Genomic DNA, 23,902 nt, shown 5'->3' on the forward strand with positions numbered 1-23,902 from the left:
ATACTTTAAGTCCAATTTTCATCTGTTTGGGCGTCATCTGGCTATTAAAGTCATAGCACAATTTCAAAGCATGGTTTGTTCATTAGTCTATTAATAACAAAACAGTGCACAGCCACTTAAGATGAGTAAAAGATTTATTTCACATTTTTTCCCATTCAAATATCACCAGTTTTGCTTTGAAGATTTCCTTACATCAAAGTGGATTGTACAGGTTAACAGTTAAGAGGTCACAGAGGGACAGACACGGGACACACTAATACAAATACAGCCTTACAGATCAGTGAATGCTTCGTGTCAGCGACGGTCTGTTGTGGCTTGTTCGGTTTTCCCGTAGACATTTTGTAACTGATTAACAATCTGACTTACAACCTCTCAGAACCGAAAAGCTACATTTACACAACATTACAAAACACACACACACACACCAGGCTTTTACCGAAGACGAAAGGTTTGATCAACAGTCTGCGCTCTTCACAGTGAACAATGTAAATAAACCGATAGTAGCAGAAAAATTTACTATTTTTCAGGTCAATCTTGTTACTTCTGCTATGTAAGCGCTACAGCAGGGGTAGGCAAGTTCTCTTAACGGAGGGCCAATTGTTTTCATTGTAAAAAAACAGCGGGCCGAAGACACCAGTTTTAGGCAAAGTAAAGCACTACACTGGAAAAATTACCATCTTAAATGCGATAAATGACTTAAAATTGCTTGAATAAAGGTTCTTTATGTTGAATTTCAGTCTGTTTGGACTAAGATAAAGATACAAAGGCTAATGCCAATGGAACGAGGATAAAACCCACTTTGAAATCAGACAAAATAACTTTTACTTTTAAAAGGATTTGTTTTTCACTTGAAATCATACTATATGATCTGAATTTAGAGAATAATGACTTGTTCCATTGGCGATAAGATGTTTTATCTGATCTAAGACCAGACCAAATCTACTCAGACTTTAGATTGAATCTCTTAATTCAAGTAGGTTTCTGTCATTTCTTCCTTAAAATTATGATTATTTTTCCAGTGCACTTTCTACAAATGCCAGAGTTGTACATAATATGTCCTAATTGGGTGTATTGACAGTATTTCTTCAGTTTTAACCCGAAAAATGTTAAAGTTCTTTCTGATTTGTGTCAAAATGTTTCTCAAAATCATATTGAGGGCCAGAGGTTCTGTGCTGGAGGGCCGGAATTGGCCCCCAGGCCTGACGATGCCTACCCCTGCGCTACAGTCACTAACCACTCAAAAACAACACCAGGGCTTTCACAAGATTTCATAAAACGTGCCCCTCGACCTTTATAGCAGGAGAAAGAAGAGGCCAATTCAGTGGTGAGAGTGTCAGTGTCACACAGGCACTTAAGAACACTAAAAACATTAAGGCACAACAAATACCACACTCAGCACAACTTTCTTTGGGACAGGAATACTGTGTGTGAAAGACGGCTCACACAGGTTTGTCAGGGTTGTAGCCGGTTCTATCTTTTGGGGGAATTTCTATACAAGCCTTCGTTCTGCCATGTGAGCCACCAAGCCGTTCCTAATTCAAGCACAGTTTCGTGATTGTGTATTGCATTGGTTGGATTTCTGACAAGACACAGCCCTAAAACGACCCATTCATTCCTTCATATGATAAGTTTGGCCCAGACACCTGTTGATTCAAACAGTATCTCTTAAACAAAACCTGTCTTATAATCTAACACTGGTATAATCTACTTGGCTATTCTTCCTTCTTAAATCGTCCACTATCATTTATAATAATTGTGCAACATTGGATGCTACTAAGTTCAACAGTGCATGTGGACCGGATATCGATTTCCTAGTAAATTAAATAGTATTACTAAACTCTGGATTGCATTACGGAAACATATAACAATACAATAATTAAAAATCTGACAGAATTGTGCCATCCATTCCACAGTAAATACATTCAAATGCCTTCAATACGCTGTTTAAAACATCAGCTCGGTGCTTCACTGAACTGAATATGATTCTGCCAATTAGTGACTATTGCTGCACCAATTATCAACACTCACGGTCCAAATCCTCACTGATGTATTATTAAAGTGGTAAGACAGTAAACTACAAAGGTATTCGTCAGACGATTCGAAAAGCTACAGATTTCTCCTTTCCATTTGGGTAGAAAATGGCACAGTTTTCAAAATAGCCACAGTTCGTTGAGATTCAGCACCTAAAATGAGCCGAGGTAATTAGACAGACTTAGTGTTACAAAACAACAGTGACACTCACAACTCAAGCACACGGTAAGCATCGCGTTCAGATCAAGCTTGTCATTGGCAATGAATGAACCGATAGTAGCGACTGGTGAATTGATTTCCTTCACGAATCAATGAATCCATTTAAAATCGTCTAAAGCTTTAGTTAGCTCTGTGTCTATTTTGATAATGATTCCATGTGGATTTATTTACTTTGCAGTGTGGGCAGGAAAGTAGTGCACTGAAAGGTTTAGTTTAGGGGAATGAGGCCTTTCTTGTAGGCAATGACTCCTGCTGCTGTGGCAACAGAGAGGAAGGCGGAGACTCCGATGAGTTTAAAGAAACCGTCGACTGAGGGGAGGTTCCTCTCCCAGAAGGTGGTGATGAAGGGCAGAGCGGGCACGTCCTGTCAGAGCAGACAGAGTTATCTCAAGCTGCTTAATTATATACAGTGGGTTCACAAAGTTTTCAAACCTATTCATCATTGGAATAACAGAATAAAACATACACTACTATTCAAAAGTTTGGGGTCACTTAAAATGGCCTTAAAGAGGGGGTATTATGCTTTTGTCAATCACATAGCACCAGTCTATAGCACACTACAATGATGACGAAACCTTCTGTTGGTCTGTAAACGCAGTAAATTAGAATAACTGCCTTGTATAAAATTGCTCTCTCAAAATGGCTGTAGTGAATGTCTTGAAATAGGCCTCTGTCTCTTTAAGAACCTCTGACTCTTTCCGACACGCCCCCTCCACACGCTGTCTGTGGCATCAGTGGGGAGGGGGTTCTGCTGAGGGGCAGTGGTTGGTTACTCGGCTGGTGACGAAAGCTCGGAGGCGTCTCCAGGAGGTGGAGGCGTTCCTAGGAGGACTCAGGCAAACCTACCCCTAAAATCAATGCTGACAAACATGAGGCACGTGACAGATGAGCACGCACAGAAACCAGGAGCTTCCAATAGCACCTATCAGCTATTTGTATTAGATATCAGTTGTTTACATGGGTTACACTCGAATAATGGCAATGAATGAACCGCTGTCAAAGCTAAAACATAGTTCAAAGTGCGTAGAAAGCGTGTCACCTGAGGACACAACGCTCTTTTCAGGAAACTCACTTTAAGTACAGGTGAACATTTAGGTCAACGCGCGTCCATGTGCCGTGCCAACACACACCATAAATGAAATTACACACGTAGGTCATTGTTGCACGAGAGAATAAACAGGAGTTTCCCTACTCAGACTGAAGCAGGATCCCGACAATAGTTTCTTTTTTTCAGCTGCTTTCACAATGGCATTGTGTTGTTTTTGGCATTGTGTTGTTTTTATATAAAAACAAAAGCATCGTGTCAATCGTGTGGCAGTGCGAGTACAGTTTTCAAGTTGTTTTGCACCAAGCCTGTGCACGCATTTGTGTAGTTAGTATGCTAGTATGCATACGACACATGAAATGGGTCTATAAGGACAACATTAGATTAATCAGAAATACAGTCTAGACATTGTTAATGTGGTAAATGACTATTCTAGCCTGAAACTTGTGATTTTTAATGACATACCTACCGAGGTGTGACACCATCACTCGATGTTCCAATGGTACATTGGGTTAGCTACTCGTGTTTAAGGCTAATTACTGATTCGAAAACCCTTACACAGTTATAATAGAGCAGCTAAGAACTGCTGATTAGAGAAGCTATAAAACTGGCTTTTCTTTAAGCTAGTTCAATATCGGCAGCGTCAGCATTTGTGTTGATTATAATCTCAAAATGGCCAGAAGAGGAAACTTTCATCTGAAACTCGTCAGTCTATTCTTGGGGCAACAGTAGCGCGGGTGGTGGAGCAAGTCGGCTCATGATTGGAAGGTCGGGGGCAGAGCAGCAGCATTTTGGTCACTCTGACCTTTATCACACTTGAAAACAGCCCCTTCCGCTTGGTCATTTATGGGACTGCCCCAACAAGCAATATCCAATCAAGAACAGTCACATTATCGTACCTGATAAGAACACCCGATAATCAGAAAACTCAGAATGCCCCCAGTGCGTGCATTGGTGTTAGTACGAGAATGTGAATGGGTGAGTGGTTCTTTGCTGTAAAGCGCTCTGAGTGCCTAATATAGGTTGGGAAAAGACCTTTGTCAAATTGTCAGACCCCAAACTTTTGAATGATAGTGTAATTGTTCTGCATACGAAAGCCTATAGGTCAAAAAAGAAACAAACTTCCTGCACCACGGTAATGTGAAGATGTAATCTGAGTATGGCCTTACCGCACTCTCAGGCTCCGATTGCCAAATCTGACTGGGATGAATTTTACCCATTGCACACATTGTCTAGGAGAGAAATTAATAAAGATTAAATGCTAGTATACACTCAAAGAATACCACTAGTGTATAAAAAGTATATGCAGTGAATATTTAGTTCCCTGACCTCTCTGGCTGCTCTCTCTCCTGCCTCCACTGCTCCCTCCATGTAGCCACTCCAAGCTGTGGCGGTCTCTGTGCCAGCAAAGTACAGCCTCCCGGAGGGCTCCCTCAGCACCCTGGAAGAGCAAAGCACAGCGTCATGTTGCATATGAAATCACTTCTATACAGATTTGTTCCATTTTGTCTAGCGAACCATAATACCAGGCAAATTATGACTTTGCATGGCACTAATGATCATTTGAATAGACCTACCTGCCAAACTGGGTGAGGATTCCTGGGGGGAAATACGTAGTGTAGCAGCCGCCTGAATATTCCTCCTCACACCAGTTCTTCTCCTCGTAGTGCACCGGCTGAAACACAGGGAATTGTTCAATAAGCTGTTTAACCTTATTTTTTCTATTTCAGCTCTCCATTGTCTCCAAACTCACATGCAGAGCCTCGTCTGTGCCCAAGACTTTGGCGAAGATCTCACAGATCCTCTTCAGCCTAAAGTCAGAACACACAGCAGCACGGATTAAACAAATGGACAAGCCCAGAGAGTGCATTAGGCTACAGTGTGCACACTACCTCTCCTCTTTCGTCAGGTGTGACAGCTCTCTGCACCGACTGGCCAGGATAAATCTGAGGAAAAAGATCAAAGCACAAATTTATGAGCGATGGCACTACAGTATGGTTTCAGTGCTTCAACTTTAGTCCTGAATAATAAACAAAGGCAGGACAAGAGTGTATTATACAGGTAGAAAGTCCAAGCCATAAAAATACACAATGCTGAATGCAGAGCGCAATATCACAAAAAGTGACTTCACTATTTGCTGGTCACAATTTGAGTGTGAGGCAGGACAATGAATGTATGTAGTCTAAATACACTGAACACACAGAAATTCATAAGTAGATAAACATAAAGCCAACAGCCTGTGAAATACTTCTACCATGTGGCCTGCATTGTATTTGAAGACCACAATGAGCCTTTGAACATGTTTACTGTTCACACTACAGAGCCAAAACATCATTGTTACCGGATGCCATGACTGACCCCATAATAGCAGGAACTGTCCCGTCAGGCTTTGTGTCGTCGAGGGTCAGGCCGATGGGGGATCCCTCCTCCTCGATGACCATACTCCCACAATACCCTGATGACGCACACACGTGTTTTACACTCAAACGGACTCCTGCGCCTCTTTGATCTACAGCCAAATCTCCTGCATACCCTTTTTCCTCCAGAAGTTCTCCTTGTAGTAGATCATGCACTTGATGACCGAGCCCATGGGGACGCGGTGGATCAGCTGGTTCCTCAGAGGCGGCAGCTCGGGGTTGAAGTGGATTTGGACGTTTAGTCCTGGAGGTATGGCTACAATCACATACCGGGCCTGGACAGAGGTTATAAGACATTATTAGACTACTAGCAGCAGCGCTTGGCTGTAGTTCACCAAGTGACCAGCAGATGGCCCCATTACACTTGGTATCTTTGCATAGACAGCTGTGTTATGTAAATCAAAATATCTGACAGATTTGTGTCATCCATTCAAATGCCTTCAATACACTATTCAAAACATACACACAACTATATTCTGCCAATTCGTGACTATTGCTTCACCAATTATCAACACTCACGGTCCAAATCCTCACTGATGTATTTCCAAAGCGGTAAGAAAGTAAACTACAAAGGTATTCATCTGACGATTTGAAAACCTACAGATTTCTCCTTTCCATGCAGGACTTGCCTTGACATTTTTAATATTACGATCCACGTTGTGAAGTTTCTGCTTATATTTTACACACAATAAAGGCATATGGTAAAAATATGTGGGCTTGAAGGGACCTATTAATTACAACAACACCACATTTAAGTTATAACAGAAATTTGTGGCACTTTCTTGAACAGCACAGTGATAGTAAAATGAATAGAATGGAAACAGCCAAGCACCTAAAAGTGTAATAACAAAGTAATCATAGATAATAAATGGATTCATGGTATGATGACAAATCCAGTCTTAACCAGCATAAAGACCGTCAATTACAAAGAAACAATGTTTGTGTTTCCTTGGTAATAACAAGGTAAATAAGTTATTCCTAGTTAACATGCTATTACAATCCTATTACCATGTTATACTGTGCTGTAAAGTGAAGTGCAACAACTGGTGAATACCTTGTATATTCAGATCTTTATGCTTGGTGAAAGAGGCTAGTGAAAGAGTTCATTGTCAAAATAAAAATCTATTTGGCTCAGTGTGTGTCAAAGTCCAGCCCTTGGCAAAACGGTTCCATTTGCTGGACACTTGCCTTGTAGATCTGTTTGTCCAGTGTCTCCACCACCACCATGTCCCCACTCTGGTCAATCCTGTAAACAGGAGACTGCAGTTTGACCCGGTCTCCCAGCTCCCTGGCCATGCACTCGCTGATCTGACTGGAGCCGCCCTCGAACTTCCTCTCCTGCAACAATGAATCAAAATGTGAACAAAAGGTTTATCCTTGGGACGTAGCCTCAGTCAGTGTGACAGTAAATAACACGTAGAACACATCCAGTACCAATACTATCAAATATCAGTGCAGTACTTTATAGTGTGGATTCTGGAAGTCTCACTTAGGGACTGGAAGATAAATAGAATACAACCTCTTATTTACATCCAAATTCCTAGAAATTGACGAAAAAGTAATTTGAAGAATAACTAAAGACTCATGGCAAAATATAAAAAGGCTACTAGCTTGTGTGTAACCTGGTCTTGTCTTAAGACATAAGACGAGAAGCTACTGAGAAGAGAGGTGAAATGTTCACAACTCACACAACTTGGTCCAGTTGACGATTTCACAAAAACCTTTACTACCCTGGCAAAGGTCAAACTCTTTGCATTGAACTCTTGCAGACAATTAGAAAAAAAAAGTGCTCATACAATAAAACTTTAGTAGGGATTTCCACCTACTTTTATTTTTAGAGGTCACTCAAAATGGTTTTCTTTTTTTTTCATTAAAAAGAAAAGCACTGTTTCTTTCAATAAGGATAACGTTAGATTTATCAGAAATACAATCTAGACATTGTTAATGTGGTAAAAGACTATTCTAGCTGGAAACTGGTGATTTTTAATGGAATACCTAGATGTACAAAGATCATCACTCAGTGTTCAAATAGTACATTGGGTTAGCTAATCGTGTTAAAGGCTAAAGGCAATCTAGAACAGCTGAGAACTGATGATTAGAGAAGCTATGAAACTGGCCTTTCTTTAAGCTATTCAGTATCTGCAGTGTCAGCATTTGTGAGTTTGATTATAATCTCAAAATGGCCAGAAAGAGGAATTTTCTTCTGAGACTCGATAGTTTATTCTTGGGGACAGCGGCGCAGGTGGTAGAGCTGGTCGGCTCATGAACAGAGGGTTGGGGATTCGAATCCCAGCTGAGAGTGTGAATGGGTGAGTGGCTCTTTACTGTAAAGCGCTTTGAGTGCCTAATATAGATGGAAAAAGTGCTATATAAATTGAGATTCTTGTTCTGAGAAATTAATGCTATTCCATATGAGATTTCTTGGAAATATATGGAGCCCCTGAAGTTCCCTAAAAGGAGAAAAAAAAATTGTATCCTGAAATAAATAATGTATTTATGTATAGTAGAGTAGAGTAATAAATGGTGCAGCAGTGGAAAGCATTAATTTGTTTTAAAAACTGGGGTTTATTCAGAAATGTCCATCTGCATTTGGTTTGTACATGTGGATATTTCCTACACATTAACATCAATTGTTATCATAATGATTCATTTTAGTATGTGCCCCTTCACGCCTCTACAAAGTTCAGTTGTTTGGTGATTATGTACTATACAGATTTACGAGGAAAAGACCGATGCAAGAACAGTGAGTGCTGCCACAACAGTGACTAAAATGGTCACATTGGCCTTTTACGTGTTGTTAGTGTCTGCTCCTGTCTCTTCTCCAGATCAAAAGCACATTGTGCACATTCCTTCATGGCATTTAGATCCATTTGCTCATCTGTGTGAGCAAAATTAAGCAATTGGTCCTGGCAGTGCTAGTCCGTGTTTGTCTTTTTTGATTAAAGACAAGTTTTTTTTTTCACCTTCCAACAGAAGACAGCTGTTCATAAGCCACTGAGCAGAAGAGCGGACCTCCCTGAAAGCTTGCAAGTAACGTCATGTCATATTCTTGTCAAATCACTTGTGCATGTCGATTTATCTTTGACACATATGTGGAGATGTGACAAAGATTAATTGACATGCACAACAACTCAAGTCCAGTGGGCTGTGGCTATGGCAACAGGAGCAGGTTCCTAAGCCCAGCCAAAAAAACAGCCATTGTCAGTCTCAGAATTATGCAATGCTCATCTGAGGTTAAGTAAGGTTTCCTTCCACCACCTGAAATCAGGGAAAAAGGCCATTTAGCTCTAGCTACTTCTATTGGGAAGGCGTATTTAGAGTCGTAAAATGTGCTTTAGAAACAAAGTGGATTGGATTGTTTATCTGCAAGAATACGAAGAAAGTGCTTCAAAGGGTCCGTGGGAAAAAAGGCAAAAAAAAACAGGTTCTCTTCAAAGACTGGGCACGATACTGTAGAACAGGTTTGCATGTGAAACGCGTAAGCTGTCGATTCCAATAAAGGACTTTGAACAGACCTTTTTTAATGTTTTTTTGTTGTTGTTTGTCTGTGCAAATGTTGAGCTGATTGCCCCTCTTTTCCAATGTGTTTTTTATACAGAAAAAGGCAAATAATGAACAGACATTTGCTTTTACAGTACTTCAGCAGCAGTCTCATTCTAAGTATTCTTTGACTAATACATCATTTTATCTCTGGCTTTGACGCACCTGCCCGCCGTTGGTGGTGGAGAAAATCCTCATTGTTCCTCCACACTGTCGGACGTACCACAGGAACCACAGCGCCGACACCTCGTGGGGCTCCGACGTCACATTCACATTGACAAACAGTTTGACGAAGCGACGGGCAGCGCTGGAAAGAAGCAAAAGGATTAAAGCTAACTTTAATTTTATACCCCCATAAATAATATTGGTTTGGTTAGGGCATGGTAAGAACGGTATATTATGTTTTTACAAGTCACACTGTTAAGTTGTGATGTCTTTGTTTACAGTTTTACAAAATAAAAGTTTATGATATGTTGGCTTTGGTTTTATCAATTTATCAGAATAAAATGAAACAACAACAAAATAAAATTACAAGCCAAAATAGAAAAAAAATCTACCAACATTTGACTTGTTAGCTAACATGCGTAAATAGTTTAGCAAAATCCTACATATTAAAATATATTACTATAGGTCATAGAAAGTGAATTTTCCAACTTCAAGACGACGTTACAAAGCACATGGCTCTAATGTGCCACAACAGATGGTTTGAATGTTTTAAATGAGTCTTTTAATCTCTTAAAACCCACCTGAACCGAGAACATTTTCTCCAGTTTGGCTTTACCCAAATCTAAAGGCTTCTTGAAAAAGGCATCAAAATAGCGTTGAAAACAAGGATGAAAACGCAACAAAAAAGCTACAAAAGAACAACAAAACAGTAATGAAAAAAGCAACAAAAAACAAGGAAAACACGTCCAAAACTCGACAACAAACACACCAACAACGCAACAAAAAAAGTTACAATCAGTTTCATAGGCCTTTGTTTTTAAATGAGGCATTACACTGTTGCTCTCCTGTTGAGAAGCTTTTAGATTTGGGTAAAGACGAACTGGAGAAAATGCATTGTGTAAAGGCCGGGATTAAGAGGTTAAAAGCAATCTAAAAGGTGCAGGTCTCTACAAGCCTCCAGGATCAGTTGTTGAGAAGGTTTTCACTGCTGACGGATCCTCTCACCAGAAAATCAACCAAAACCATTGATCCTGGAGGCTTGTAGAGACCACTGTGATCGAAAGTAAAAAGGCACCATGCTGACCACTCAACAAGGTCAAATACACACAAAGTTAACTTTAAACACGGTATATATTTTGTGATGTACCTGGTCCAGCATAATTTGTCTATGAGCTGTTGCATAGTAATTTTGTCCCACTCCGCTGCACGAGGGGCTCTCCACGGGGCCTCTCTGGGAATCTAAAACACACATACAATACAATATAAAGATGTGACAGAGTAGTCAAATATTCACTCTGAGACCATTGACAATTTGATCTACCTCTTTTCCCATTTCGTCCATTGTCCTGAAGAAGTTGTTGAAGTCCATATGAACAAATGGATTCCATGAGGGAGGGAAGGAGCCTTTGAACGGGTAGGCTTTTCCCTTATGAGAGAAACAGAACATAAATAGTACACAGACATACTGCAGTAGTATGCACTTACAATGAAATGGGGCATTTGGGCTAGAACCATGATGCCATTATGTGAATGCATTTTTCTTTGGCAGAGGGAGAAAACTTAGCTGCATGGTCAAAGTTGTGCAAGTTACCAAAGACGTTAATACTTTCAAGAAGAAACAAACTAGAAAGGAAGAACAATGGCTGCTCAAACAGGATAGACGCATATCTTAAATAATTATATCAACCAGGACATGACATTTAGCTGGTGAAATGTTCTGTCATTCTTTATAGCAACAGCAACAGTCTTTCTATCCTAACAAAGAGAAAGTAAGCAAACAATGTCCAGCTCTACGCAGACGATGCTGTAATTTTCGTGCAAGCCAAATCTACACAAGAAGTTTCAAAATTGTTAACATCTGCCATGACCGATGTCCATGTTTACAACTTAACAAAAAGAAAACAGTCGTATGAAGTTCAGTAAAAAAGCAACTGATTTAAAACAGTCCTGTGAACACTTTTAGTTGTTACTGCATTTATTGTTGTCACATTATGTTAATTGTAAATTGTGTATGTGCTGCCTGCCTAGGGACTTCAGATGGAAACTAGCATCCCTGCTATAATCTGGCATATTTACAGTGCTAATGTGCAACTGTTCATCAATATGCATTGTCCCTATCAAATAAATAAATAAACAAAAAACATGTCTTGTGTCATCACATGATTAATGTTACAAGGATGTGCCTCTAGCATTGAGCTCAAACATAAAAGTGACTCAGCCCAACTGCATGTTAGACTTACAATGAGTACTTGACAACTTCAACATTACTAGCAAGTTACTTCTTTCCATAACTAATAAGTCCTTCTTTTGCTGACAACCATCATTGTACACTGTTACACATACTATATGCCTCAAGTGCTCGACTTGTTTATTCACTCTTACTCAGATACATTCAATCATAGCCTGTCTGGAACGTTTCCAATTGTTAATGTATCATTCACAAGGCTTCATTGTCTCATCCGTGTCTTGAAACCTTGGCATGATTTTACATTGTATAAAGTAAATCAATTACACTGACCACCTTTCTGATGGATTCTTTTTCTTTACAAAGAAAACTCGAGACTTATTTTTATTCTACAAAACATTGGTCTGTGCATTTAAGGTTAAGGTGAAGGCATATGACCTATCCTTCAATGATCAGGATTAACTAGCTGAAATCTTGATTGCAAAATACAGTATATGTTGCAAATCTAATTGCAATGGCAATACATGTTCGGAAAATTCCAATCCAAAAGAAAGGCCCCATTCGCACCGGGAATCAAACCAAGGACCTTCATACTGTGCGGTGAGAGTATTGCCATTCAGCCACCATGCTGTCTTTGACACTCTCTAAAAATGCTGATATGCACGCCACTGTTGCCACATGCCGTAAAGGTGCATTATGCAACTTTTGATGCGAAAAAAGACGCTGTATGAGTGGTTAGCATGGCGTCTTTAATGTCGATCACTCTGCCTTCTACAACGCTTGCTCCAGGATCAATTGGTTTGTAGGGTCCGTCAGCAGTGAAAACCTTCCGAACAATTAATCCTGGAGCGTTCTAGAGACCGATGTGATTGAAAGTAAGGGCGCCATGGTGATCACTCATAAATATCATCAAATATGCAAAATGCAGCTTTAATATTTTATTGACTAAGTTCAAGAGCAGGACCATGCCTCAACCAACCTTGCTCCTCTTCCTAACCATGCCTGTAATTACCCGGATGGCCTATTTGTACCAGCCATGCCCATTCAACAATGTTTGTTCAGGGCTGAAAACGAACTAAATTCTGCGAAGTGCTCTCTACTAGTAAACTCACCTACCTACAATAACCCCTTATGGAGGCCTGCCTCAAAGGGGAGGGTGTGCTAAAGTACAGTAGCTCTGAACTGGCCGGAGCACAACAGGTCTGTCTCCATGGTGACAGTGGTGAAGTGAATGCAGAGCCGTGGAGGGGAGGGGCAAGCAGCATCTGTTTCCACATCAGCTAACAATATCAGCAGCCTTCAAGGAGAAAGTCCAAACATGACATTATCTCAAGACACTGGAAAAGCCCGGGAGAGACCAGGTGCTACACAGTCCACGGCACATAGACAGATAGACTTTATTGCCTTTTCAAAAGAAACATTAATGATTAACAAACAAACACATTTAGGTAGCTTTCTAATTGTGACAATCCTTAGAAGGGAAAAAGACACAAGGAAAGTTTCTGCATTACCATGAAACAGATACGAATCCTTTGTTGTACATGCATTAATAATAAAATGGGCTGAACATTAAGTAAAAATACATTTACAGCATACGATTTACGCCGAACCTAATTTTATCCATGATTTTGGTACTTTTATTACCTCTGTCTGGGGCGACTAGCTAATTTTGACATCAAGTTGTTTTCACACTTCTACATTCAAAGATACAAAGATGCAAACATGCCTGACATCGCGTCTGCGGAGTGGTCACTATCCAAGCTCTTTTCCGATCGCTGATAACAGTAAAGTATTTAATCAGTCTGCCTGCATCGGCGATAAGGATACACCTTATTAATGAAAGCAGTGCTGAGAGCTGCAGCTGCCTGTTAGCCAGTAGTTTGCTGATAAGGGAAACCAGCACTGGCTTTTTGGATTACTATCTCCCATAGAAAAGCTGATTAACCGTGCAGCTCTCTTGAATGCTGGCTCTAATTACACAATAGTTTTAGCGCACATGCTGAGCTGACTTTACTCCCACTACTGTCATGCTGATGCATAAAGCCAACGAGTTTATGAATGACATTTTTAGAAGTTGATCAAGATTGCATTTAAATGTGAGTATGCATGTACAAAGTATTATTATTATTAGTATCAAGTAAGTGAACTGACTTGACTTTTTGAGTAAATAACAAAACAAAAAGCAAATTTCCATTTTTTCCACCAAATTGTTTTCCATGTCTCAACAGTTCTCCATGTAGCCTCCTCAGCTAAACCCTATTTCCAGTCTAAACTATAGCACTGTTATTTGGGTCCAATCTGTGGTGGACCCCGCTGCCATGGAAACGTGCCAATAAGCCGGAGTGGCATGTAACGCCTGTGTGGATCTTACGGAGATAGTAGCCAAGGAGACACCCACAGGTGTTCTTATGGATGCAGATATGGGCCGTGCCTGTATGTCACATCAACAAAGACATCCTTGTGTTGGTTTTACGACATCACAGCTTAAAACGAAGGTCAAGTCTGAAGTGTTTGTATCTCCTTTCCTTTTGGCATTTACCCACAGCAAATCCAACCCTTAACAATATCCCTCAGCGCAAATTACGATGCATACAACTTTACTTATTATTTACTAGAAGATACTTTTGTTGGAGAGCTTAACACAAGGAACTACACGGCCACAAGTGCAAGCAGCTGTTGAGTATACATCTCCACAAACAAGATATAGTGGTGTCTGTCTTCTCTGTCCACAGACCTGTCTTGCTCAGAAGTAAGCAGAAAATGAAATTACAGAAGTGCCTCGGGCAAAGATTAGAATCTCCAGTTGCTAATTCCCAAGAGACGACGATGTTTCTACGTAGCACAAACTTTCCGTTGGGTAGTTTCTCTCTATATTCTGCCTTTTGAAACATACTGCAGGTCATTACTTAAAAAAAAAAATCACAGGACGTCACGTTACCAGCTGACGTACGCCTCCATGCTCATGGCTCCAATCATTAAATCACACAAAAGAAAGTGTGTGCGCCAAAATGTTAGTATAATTTCAAGTACATTGCATTTAATCATCTGGATGAGGTGATGTGATCGAAGAGCAACTCACTGGAGGCGCAGCTGGTGTTCAAGTGTTTTAATGTAAACAATAAACCCAGTCTTTTACATTTTATATTCTCCATTTATGATGGAATGTACCACTTTTTCCAGAAAACATAGCGTTGCCTTTTTGTTTTGCTTTAACTTTGTACTCACGTTGACATAATGCACCAGCTTTTCCCTCTCGTTCACTTTGTAGGTTTTGACGCCGTACTCTTTGGCCAGTCGCAGGATCCGGTTCTGAGTTGGACCGACGTAAGCCCCGCCCAAATCGACCCACTTTGCCTGTTTATTCTGCACACAAAAAGTAAACATTCACAGCTATTGAAAGTTTTCTAAATTATACTTAATTATGACACTTTTTTTTTTTTTAACATCTGCACACCTGCACAGTGAAGGTCCGCCCCCCTACGCGGTCCCGGGCTTCCAGCACCACAGGGCTCAGTCCATTGGCCTTCAACAGCTTCGCCGCACTCAACCCTGCACAAAGGCAAACGAGGACATAAGTCAGACTTTTTATTGCGCCTGTAGCAAACAGTTCAACATTGTGTCGCAATAAGTCAGGACAAAGGGGAGTACAGATCCAGATAGAACCGACTGGGTGAGATGAAAGGGATTATATGACACTCAACTTTGGGTGCATTTTATTCTTAAGCTCTATAACTGCAGAAAAATAAAGATAGAAATAAGTTATTTTGTATTATGAAATCACATAAAAAGCAACAGAAATGTGAAAAAACAATCCCACATCCAATGCCCTCTCCAAATCAAAATGATAAGAAATGAAACAGAATTAAGGCCTGAGCAATGAGAAGATTTGCAAAAAAACAATAACTTTTGCCTATGCGTGACTACAATATTACAATGATTGCATTTCCATAAATATATTCTTTCTCATTTGCCACTAGTGCAGAAGTCACAGGTATACTTGCTGCATCATCATATCCGATTCTATCCTTTAAGACCTTACCACCTCTTACCAAGTATTTTCATCAAGCATATAGGCTTTACATTTTGACCACACTATTTGATCTAAAACGTTAATAGATACAATTAAACACCCCCTTTGGCAAGAGCCGCGCTAATGAGGATTCAGTTTCAGCTCTTGAGGTGTGTATCAGACTCCAGAGGTCACTCAGTATCTGTCACAAGGGATCCAAGGAAGGTGAAGCAGCGACAGCTCATTTACATGAGGAGTGAAAGCCAGTCCATGTGGCCATGATACTTGTATAGCTGCAGAGTTTTATATTTCTTTTCTTATTAACATTACAATACCACTGTGATGCACATAAGAATAGCAGGGAGAATTGTGTGAATGCAAGGAACAGCCCTAGAAAGAGTAGCTTAAGAGATTAGAGCACAACTTACACACAGACACCACCGCTCCATACTGTGTCCTGGGGCAGCCATAACTTTAATCCAATAAGACATAGCATAAATGCACTTAACCATGAACACAAACACACAGCAGAGTGGAGTGCAGCATATGGCCAAGTGGCACTGGTTTATGTCAGATTTTAAAGCTTCAATATAAGGAAACTCAAAAGACGCATGCCATAAAATAAACATGAAGAGATGAGCCATAATCCAGTTTACATACTGATTTGATCATAATTTTGCATTATTGCATATAAATGTTTTGCTCTTGAGAGGATACATATGACAACATTTCGATTGTGTAGTTTGTGTGGTATTTCAGTGGACGGCAGGGGTTTGCAGTATTTCTGCTCGTGCACCAAGTCAGACTCACGGCGGGTACTCACATCTGTGCAAATGTTTTCATAGCCTACGCTCTAAATTCCCTCCAAGCCTTACCCCAGCTTCTGTACCCTCTCCTCCCAAATCCTGCTAAGCTCTACAGATGTCGGAAACATTTACATAATTTTAGTTTCGTTTTTGTAGCATTATTCAGGGTTCTGTCTGACACTGAGTGGGAATCCTGCAGCTTGCCTAGAATTAGTTGAAGCACTAGCCCAAAGCCTGGGAGCATCCGGAGGCTACAGAAAGACAAGAGGCATCTTAAACATTTTCAATACTTAACTGTAATATGATTGTTAATAAAATAGCAGCCTCAAGTGTTTTGCAAAAACTTGTTGATATCGCTAATAACTATTTCCTGTTGACTTATAAGTTACATAACAGAACCACACACTGCGAGGTAAAATTTCTATCTTTCAGTGGAAAATATTGTATCTGCAGCCATCATGAATGTTCAAAACACTGATTAGTCCAAAACAATGGGGCACTGAGCCTTACAAATCTCGCATTCAACAGATGCTATTACCTGCGCTCGTCTCAAAGGTCAGCCTGTCTCAGGAAACAAAGAGTATCTGTCTCTGCTGTTTATGCCCAGAGCCATCTCTGCACAGAGGCTTGCTCTCAGCCTTGATCCACAATTGGGCTAATTAAGAAATATTGTTCATGTTCTCTAGGAAATGAAACACAATGATGCAGATGCAATGATGACAGAGCAAAAACTAAAAACAGAAGCTAAGAGTTTCTTCTGAGGAACAAGAGACTGCATATAGCATTTCATCCTCTGGCACTCAATGGTCAATGATAAAAGTGTATGGGAAACTAAAGTCGCTAAACTGCTGTTATAAATGTATTTACAACAGTTACCAAGAAGAAAAGAAATGAATGAAAACAACAACACAATTGTTTTATCTTGTACTGATAATCTGAAGGCTACATACTCAAAGTACATAGTACAAAGTTTCAAAGTTCCTTGAGGCAATGGTGAAAAGGGCAGTCTGTTGAAACAATTTAAAAATCAAAGCGACATAAAAACACTCTTTTCTCTTTGGACAGTTAATTGTGATTTATCTATTTCATGCGCCCTTAACCACAAAAAGTCCATCTGCCACTGACGGTGCATTCAAATCACCTTTTTGCTCTGCTAATGCGTTTAGATCACTTGTTTTTCCACAGCTCCTTGGGGGCAGGAGATGACCTAAATGTCCGGTCCATGTGAGATATTTCAAAGGCCTAATACAACAGACAGTGTTGCTTGATATTTACATGATTTGGAAACATGTGCATCACTTTTGGACACCGCCAAACGCGCTTACGCTTCAATGCCCACATCAGAAGACATACTTCGTTTCATCCTTGGTGCGAGAAAATGAGCGGAGACGGGTTTCCTTGACGACAGGGTAAAGCTGTTTTGGCAGAAGTAACTGCATTTGTGTGAACTGGGCCTCGGCTAAATCTCTGTGTGCTCTGTTTATGTACTGTGAATTTGACGTGATCAAACACTAACAAAGCTTCACTAAAACATGTAAACACAGAGCATGTTACACACTGAACATCTGCACACTATTTACAAGGACTTTAAAAACGCATGAAAGCCACTGTATTCCTATTAGTGGCATCTGGCAGTGGTGTCCTGACTTGAACTATGGATTGTCTAGTTCAAAAGCTAAAGTCCAAAGACCCAGCACAATGAAAAAAATAGTGTGTTTTTTTTCATAATGATCCCAATTTGCATCCTCTCCTGCCAAAACAATGGGTTAACTGGCCAAAAAAAAAAGTTTTAACAATGAGTTAAGTGATACGTAGAGCATTTCAGCGCTTCTACGAGATTGTCCTTCTCAAAGACAGACCTGTCGATGCCACACAGGTGACCATGTGTGACATTTCACTTGCTTTGAAAGCCTGCGGTGAGTGTACGTGCATCTATGTCCTCCGTCACCTCGGCAAAATGGCTGTTTCCCAAAGAACACAAACAAAGAATCCAATAGCACCTGAGTGACAAGTGGGCCACTTGAATCAGGATTTTATAGGCTCCATATTGATCTGCTGTCTGAGACATTTACAAGACACACAGCAATCGCATTTCGTGCTCCTCTTCTCTGCTCGCAGACACTGATTGGCTGTTTAGAGGCAACAAACCCCACAGACAATATTGACAAACCATTACCTGAATCCAGATGACCCCTGGGAGAACAGCAACAATGACATGATTATTAGCACACTACCCCAGGCCCAATACAGACTGGGGAAATTAAAAGATAACATTATTTTATGAGGGATATTGGGCTTGACAAATGTGATTTCACAGTCCTTTAGTCAGCTGCAAATAGATTTTCAGGAGACACTTAATGCATTCAAATCAGCCATATGCCACTGTTCAAATCTGCTCTGTTAACACACCTCCAGAGCACCTGTCTGTGTTTCTAGCATCTCATACGTATCTACATTATATGTTATATATGTGTGTATATATGCATGTGTTTATGTATATATGTTGTGCTTATGTATATATATATTCATAATGTATACATGAACACAGAAATAGGTATACATATATAGATGCATGTGTGTATGTGTAAACTTTGTACATTGAGTGCCAACCTTTTTCGTTATATCTGTGATGAAGGGTTATACTAGAAAAGGTATTGTCTTGTATGCATTATGTTACACCAGTGGTTCTCAAACATCTCGCACCAAGTACCTTTCAAAACACTTGACCCTTGAAGCACCTTCATGATGTGTTTAAAAATAATCACAATAATCACAATAATCATGTAAAATTAACCTAAAAATTGTTTAAATTGTGTCTAGTGGCATAAATTGGTGACTGGCTCATTACTTTGGAGCGCTTTTGGACCTAAGGGGGGTGGAAGGTGCTGTATGCCATTTACCATAAAAAACACAGTTTGGGAACCACTGTATTCCTTCGATAATAGGTGGGGAGGTGAAATATGAGAGCTAGTGTGTGTGTGTATGTGAGTGAGTGTGTGTGTGTGTGTGTGCGTTAAGGTTTTGTTTATTATTATTATTCAATTTGTATTGTATTATTATTACTGTTATCATTTTGTTTGATTTGATTGCATCTACTCTGCTGTTTTCTGTTCTATTTTTCTTGGACATTTTTAGGACCCCCATGAAAACGAGATGATTCATCTCTTGGGGCCGATCCTCTAATAAAATGTTCATAAATAAATAAATAAATAAATATGTTTGCACTGTTACGGCATGGCAAATACTGACAGGAAAAGGGACGCAGATTTATACAGTTTCTTTTCTCCGCGTAGTAGGGCCCAACTGATGTGGATTTTGGGGGTTCGATACCAAAACCGATATGACATTGGCATGGCCGATAGCCGACAGATATTTAAGTAATTTAATTTGACATTCTTTAAAATCTCTCAATTAACCTATAGTTGAACATTTATATTATAGTAAAGGTTTCAATCATATAAACATTATGTAAATAAATCTAATAGAGATCACCAGGGTTTTCTAAGGCCGATGTGCACCCCTGATATTTTTGGCCAAATCTTTTGAAATGTCTCGTCTATAATCCTGTGTATGATGCTTCTAAACGTGTCAGTGTTGAATCATGACAGCAGGGGGCGCTGTATAGACCCTTTAATTGTTTGTAAACATTCCAGGCTTATCTGGAGGCAGGAAGTGAGATTCCTATCTATTTCCATTGTAGATGTTGTCATAGTAACGATAAAAAATGTCTAACTGTTTTTGGAAATATCAGATAAACCTTATTTTATCGTCTAAAATGTCGTTCCTCTTGTTCTTGCGCCTTAAGTCACAACAGGACCACATTTTTACATTGTAGTTTTACACTTATAATCACTAGTTTTAGCTTAATCTTATTTCTCTTGATCACTTCCTGCCTCCAGCTGATGTCACTGAAGCGTCTATATTCATGTTTAGGTACTTCAGAGAGAGCTTGTTTGGAAGACAAAAATCAGTAGTTTCCAAAACATAAAAGTGTAAGTAAAGCCAATGTTGGCCAAGAGTACCAATTAAGAGAATTAAGACAACTTTCTTTTCTTTTAAGTTGATGAGAGCATCCGAGCGATCCAGACAAGCAGAAAATGCACTCCACTCACAGAGGCCCCACATGGTCCTGGTGTTGAACCCAGTCCTTCTGTCTGTGAGACAAGGACTAATCACTCAGCCTCCGTTTCTATACGAGGCTCTCACACTCCCAGCAAGCAGAGAAAATTACAGGAGAGCTCTCCACCTAATGATTATAATGTGACAGTTCAGCTGACAGTTGGGCTGTTTCTCAGCTGGACCAGAAACTGCCGCTCCAGGACTGTCGGGATGTTGCTATAGTGACAATGTTCATCATTATCATCAACAAGTTCACTGCTGACATGACAAAGGGGTTCAATGTATTAATGATTAACGTGTTACCTACTTCAAGTCAATGTCGAACTTCACTGTACAGACACTCTGCTGTCTTTTTTCTGTTTTTTCTTGTAATACAATTAGTTAGAAATTAAAATTAAAATGAATGAGTTCAAAAAGATTCTTGAAATCAATCTGAATAATTGACATGATTGATCAAGCTTCTCTGCAGATCACAGGTCACGATGCAAAAATAATACAGTGAAATACAGCTCCACACACAAACACACCACAGTTACCTTAACTCTTTTCACTGTTGACCCATAACTTGATAAACACAAACACTGAGGCAAATATGCAACCGTGACCATTGAGATATACTGCATTATGAGACAGACAAATCATGCATTGATGAGGCTCATTTGGCCTTTCAAAACTACAATTACGTCTTTCTTCTCGCCAGATCACTGCAGTATTTTTCATATTTTCCAGACTCTCCAATGCTACGCTGAGATTTGGCGTGGAAAAGTACAGTCCACGAATCAACCAGAAATCTCTACAGAAATACACTCAAAAAAGCCTTTAGTTCATATGATTCTTCTTCCTCGTTTTTGTTTTATTTGTGCAGATTCCTCACATTGAAATGTATATGGACAAACACTGGCTCCTTCTTCCTCTCCGCACACCTCCCCCTTTGCTCTGCGGCCTGTGTGTGACTATTTGCTTTGATAGGTGCCTGTCACAAGCGCTTAATGTTTTCTTGTAAGGAGCTGGCTGCCCCCGCAAGGGTCACCGCGTTACTGGTGCTGGCTGTGGGCACAAAGATGACAATTACATTTGCAGGAAACAGCATAAATGTGTCAGACGACGGGAAAACACAGAATTATATCAAATAAATAAATAAGATGTGCTGTGTTTTTGTAGTAAGACTAAGCAAGCTCTGGTGGCACTTTACTTTACAGCACAGTAATAACATGGTAATCAGATGGAAACAGCAATAGTAACTAAAACAAACAAAAATGGAGTTCTCAGATATCCAGGTAATAATGCAAAGTCTGATAAATATTCTCGAAACAGACAATGGACATGAGTCGACTTTGACACCTTGTGGGAAACTCAAACCCCACCCCATTGGTCCACGAGGAAGCGATTTTTTTTTTTGTGGTAATTTTTTGGATAGTGTAGTATTTTTTTAGAATGTTATTTATGTCAATTAAAATGAAAGTGACAAACCTATCGAGCACAGTACAGACAACCTATGCAGTACTGCCTTGCCTACACTGTGCACAAGGAGAATAAAGGTCACAGAATGATGCCCTCTGATTGGATAAGGCGGCACAAAACCAAATAACAATCGTACAACCACTCACTGAACATAAACATTAACCAATAGGTCCAAATTGCAACTGTACAGATAATGACTTTACGTAGAACTTAGGTAATTAAATGGTTACACATTAGTCATTCTACTTTACATCATGGTAATAAAACGTAATCATTTATGGATAATCAAAACTATAACCCTAAACAGCGTCGCAAAACATGATTGCCATGTTATTCTGTGTTCTCTCATCTCATGATTGGAAATCTCCACTCGAAGCCAGGAAAAGCTAACGGTTAACTGGGAACTTTCGCATAGAAGAAATGATTTAATTAAGGATCCACAGAGATTGGTGTTTGACAGTTTGATTAAATTAACTTATCCCAGGTATTAGTTCTCAGTGATTAATTCTCAGTGATTAGTTCTCGGTGATTAGCTTTTCGATAATATCAGATATTTGAAGGACTTCTTAAAAAAAAAAAATGTCACAACATAGAAAAAGCAAAGCCTACTCTTTCTCATAGGAAAAAGCAATTTACCTATTGCAAATTGGACCACTGGGAAAGAAATACTGTACCCTATCACCTAGAGCAGTGGTTCTCAACCTGGGGGTCCACAAATTTGGGGGGTCGCCAGATCATTTAGATAAAATATACATATTTTCATTAGCATATAATCTGATGTTTTATTGTTGCATGTGTCACGTGCATGTCCATTATTTGATCGTAGTTTGATGAATTTTATCTCAGCCATTTGTTTTTTTCTTTGTTTTTTTAAGAATTATGTAGGCAAATGTTCCTATTTTTCACGGTAAGACCCGGACGAGGGGTCACAAACCCCTTTACCTGTTATAATGGGGGTCGTGGCTCCAAAAGGTTGAGAACCACTGACCTAGAGGAACAGACACATTGAGCAAATAGTGGTTCCTGTCAAGTTCTCCAAAAAGGTGTATACACCCAATTTCAGCAAAGAAACAACTGCCCTGTTGTTAGAGTTTTCCATCTGTCATGGTTTGTCCTACATGTGACAAACCTTATCGGAACTGATTGCTCCTCTGTACCTTCAGATAAATGTTACAAAGGCTTATTCCAAAGTTGTCATTGAAAAATAGCATAGAGTGAAGTTGTGTAAATGCGGGGTGACTCTGTTGCACCTCAGAAACCAGCCCATCTGCAGATACCCCACTCATCCATGTCCCTGCACAAAATTAATGCACGGGGGGGGACCAGAGAGAACCAGCGGAACTCGAAAGTAATGGAGGAGCACATGAAAAAAGGACAAATGATCTGTGAGAGAGGGTGTTGCGTAATACCCTAACAAACTGATGATTAGCGGCCACTTAACGGGCTGTGCTGCAGACGGGGTTAGGAGGTGGTCAGCGCAGGCTCACGGAAGACACGACCAGCGAGGACACAGACAGGCACAAGTCTGACAAAGGCAGGGTGTTCATGCATTTCGTTGCCAAAGTCAAATATACGCGTATTTCGTGCAGTTGGCGCGCGGTCAAAAACACCTTACACAACGCGACCCTTTCACGGCAGCAGAGCAGACAGTAGTAAAAGATGCATCATCAGCGCATCTGCTCGAGTTCTCCGCGCGGAATAACCCGAGTAAAGTTTCATGCCGTATGTCGCTTACCCGATATGCCTCCGCCGACCACTACGACATCGTACGTGTTGTTGGGTGCAGTCATGGTTGTCCTGCCGCTCGGTGTGTTCACTCCCCCCGCTTTGGCCGTGTCCACCGCCCGCTGATGAACGCAGGGCGAGCGGACAGCGCATCTGTATTAAAAGCGCCGACCAACCCAC

The 23,902-nt window shown here is 40.2% G+C and overlaps 1 protein-coding gene across 1 annotated transcript; it reads right to left on the reverse strand.

Moving 5' to 3' along the window:
* Positions 1–1,200: 1,200 nt before the first annotated feature.
* Positions 1,201–23,885, reverse strand: mao (monoamine oxidase). The gene is made up of 15 exons (XM_079562493.1): positions 23,733–23,885; positions 15,057–15,151; positions 14,828–14,965; positions 10,739–10,843; positions 10,565–10,656; positions 9,418–9,559; positions 6,901–7,050; positions 5,828–5,987; positions 5,654–5,750; positions 5,188–5,241; positions 5,049–5,106; positions 4,873–4,970; positions 4,625–4,736; positions 4,465–4,527; positions 1,201–2,614 (listed from the first exon to the last, which is right to left on the reverse strand). The coding sequence occupies exons 1-15, from the start codon at positions 23,785–23,787 to the stop codon at positions 2,459–2,461; spliced, it is 1,575 nt and encodes a 524-aa protein (XP_079418619.1). The 5' UTR covers positions 23,788–23,885; the 3' UTR covers positions 1,201–2,458.
* Between the last annotated feature and the right edge of the window lie 17 nt (positions 23,886–23,902).

The sequence above is a fragment of the Gobius niger genome (genome assembly GCF_951799975.1).
Source record: "Gobius niger genome assembly, chromosome: 9".
Taxonomy (NCBI): domain Eukaryota; kingdom Metazoa; phylum Chordata; class Actinopteri; order Gobiiformes; family Gobiidae; genus Gobius; species Gobius niger.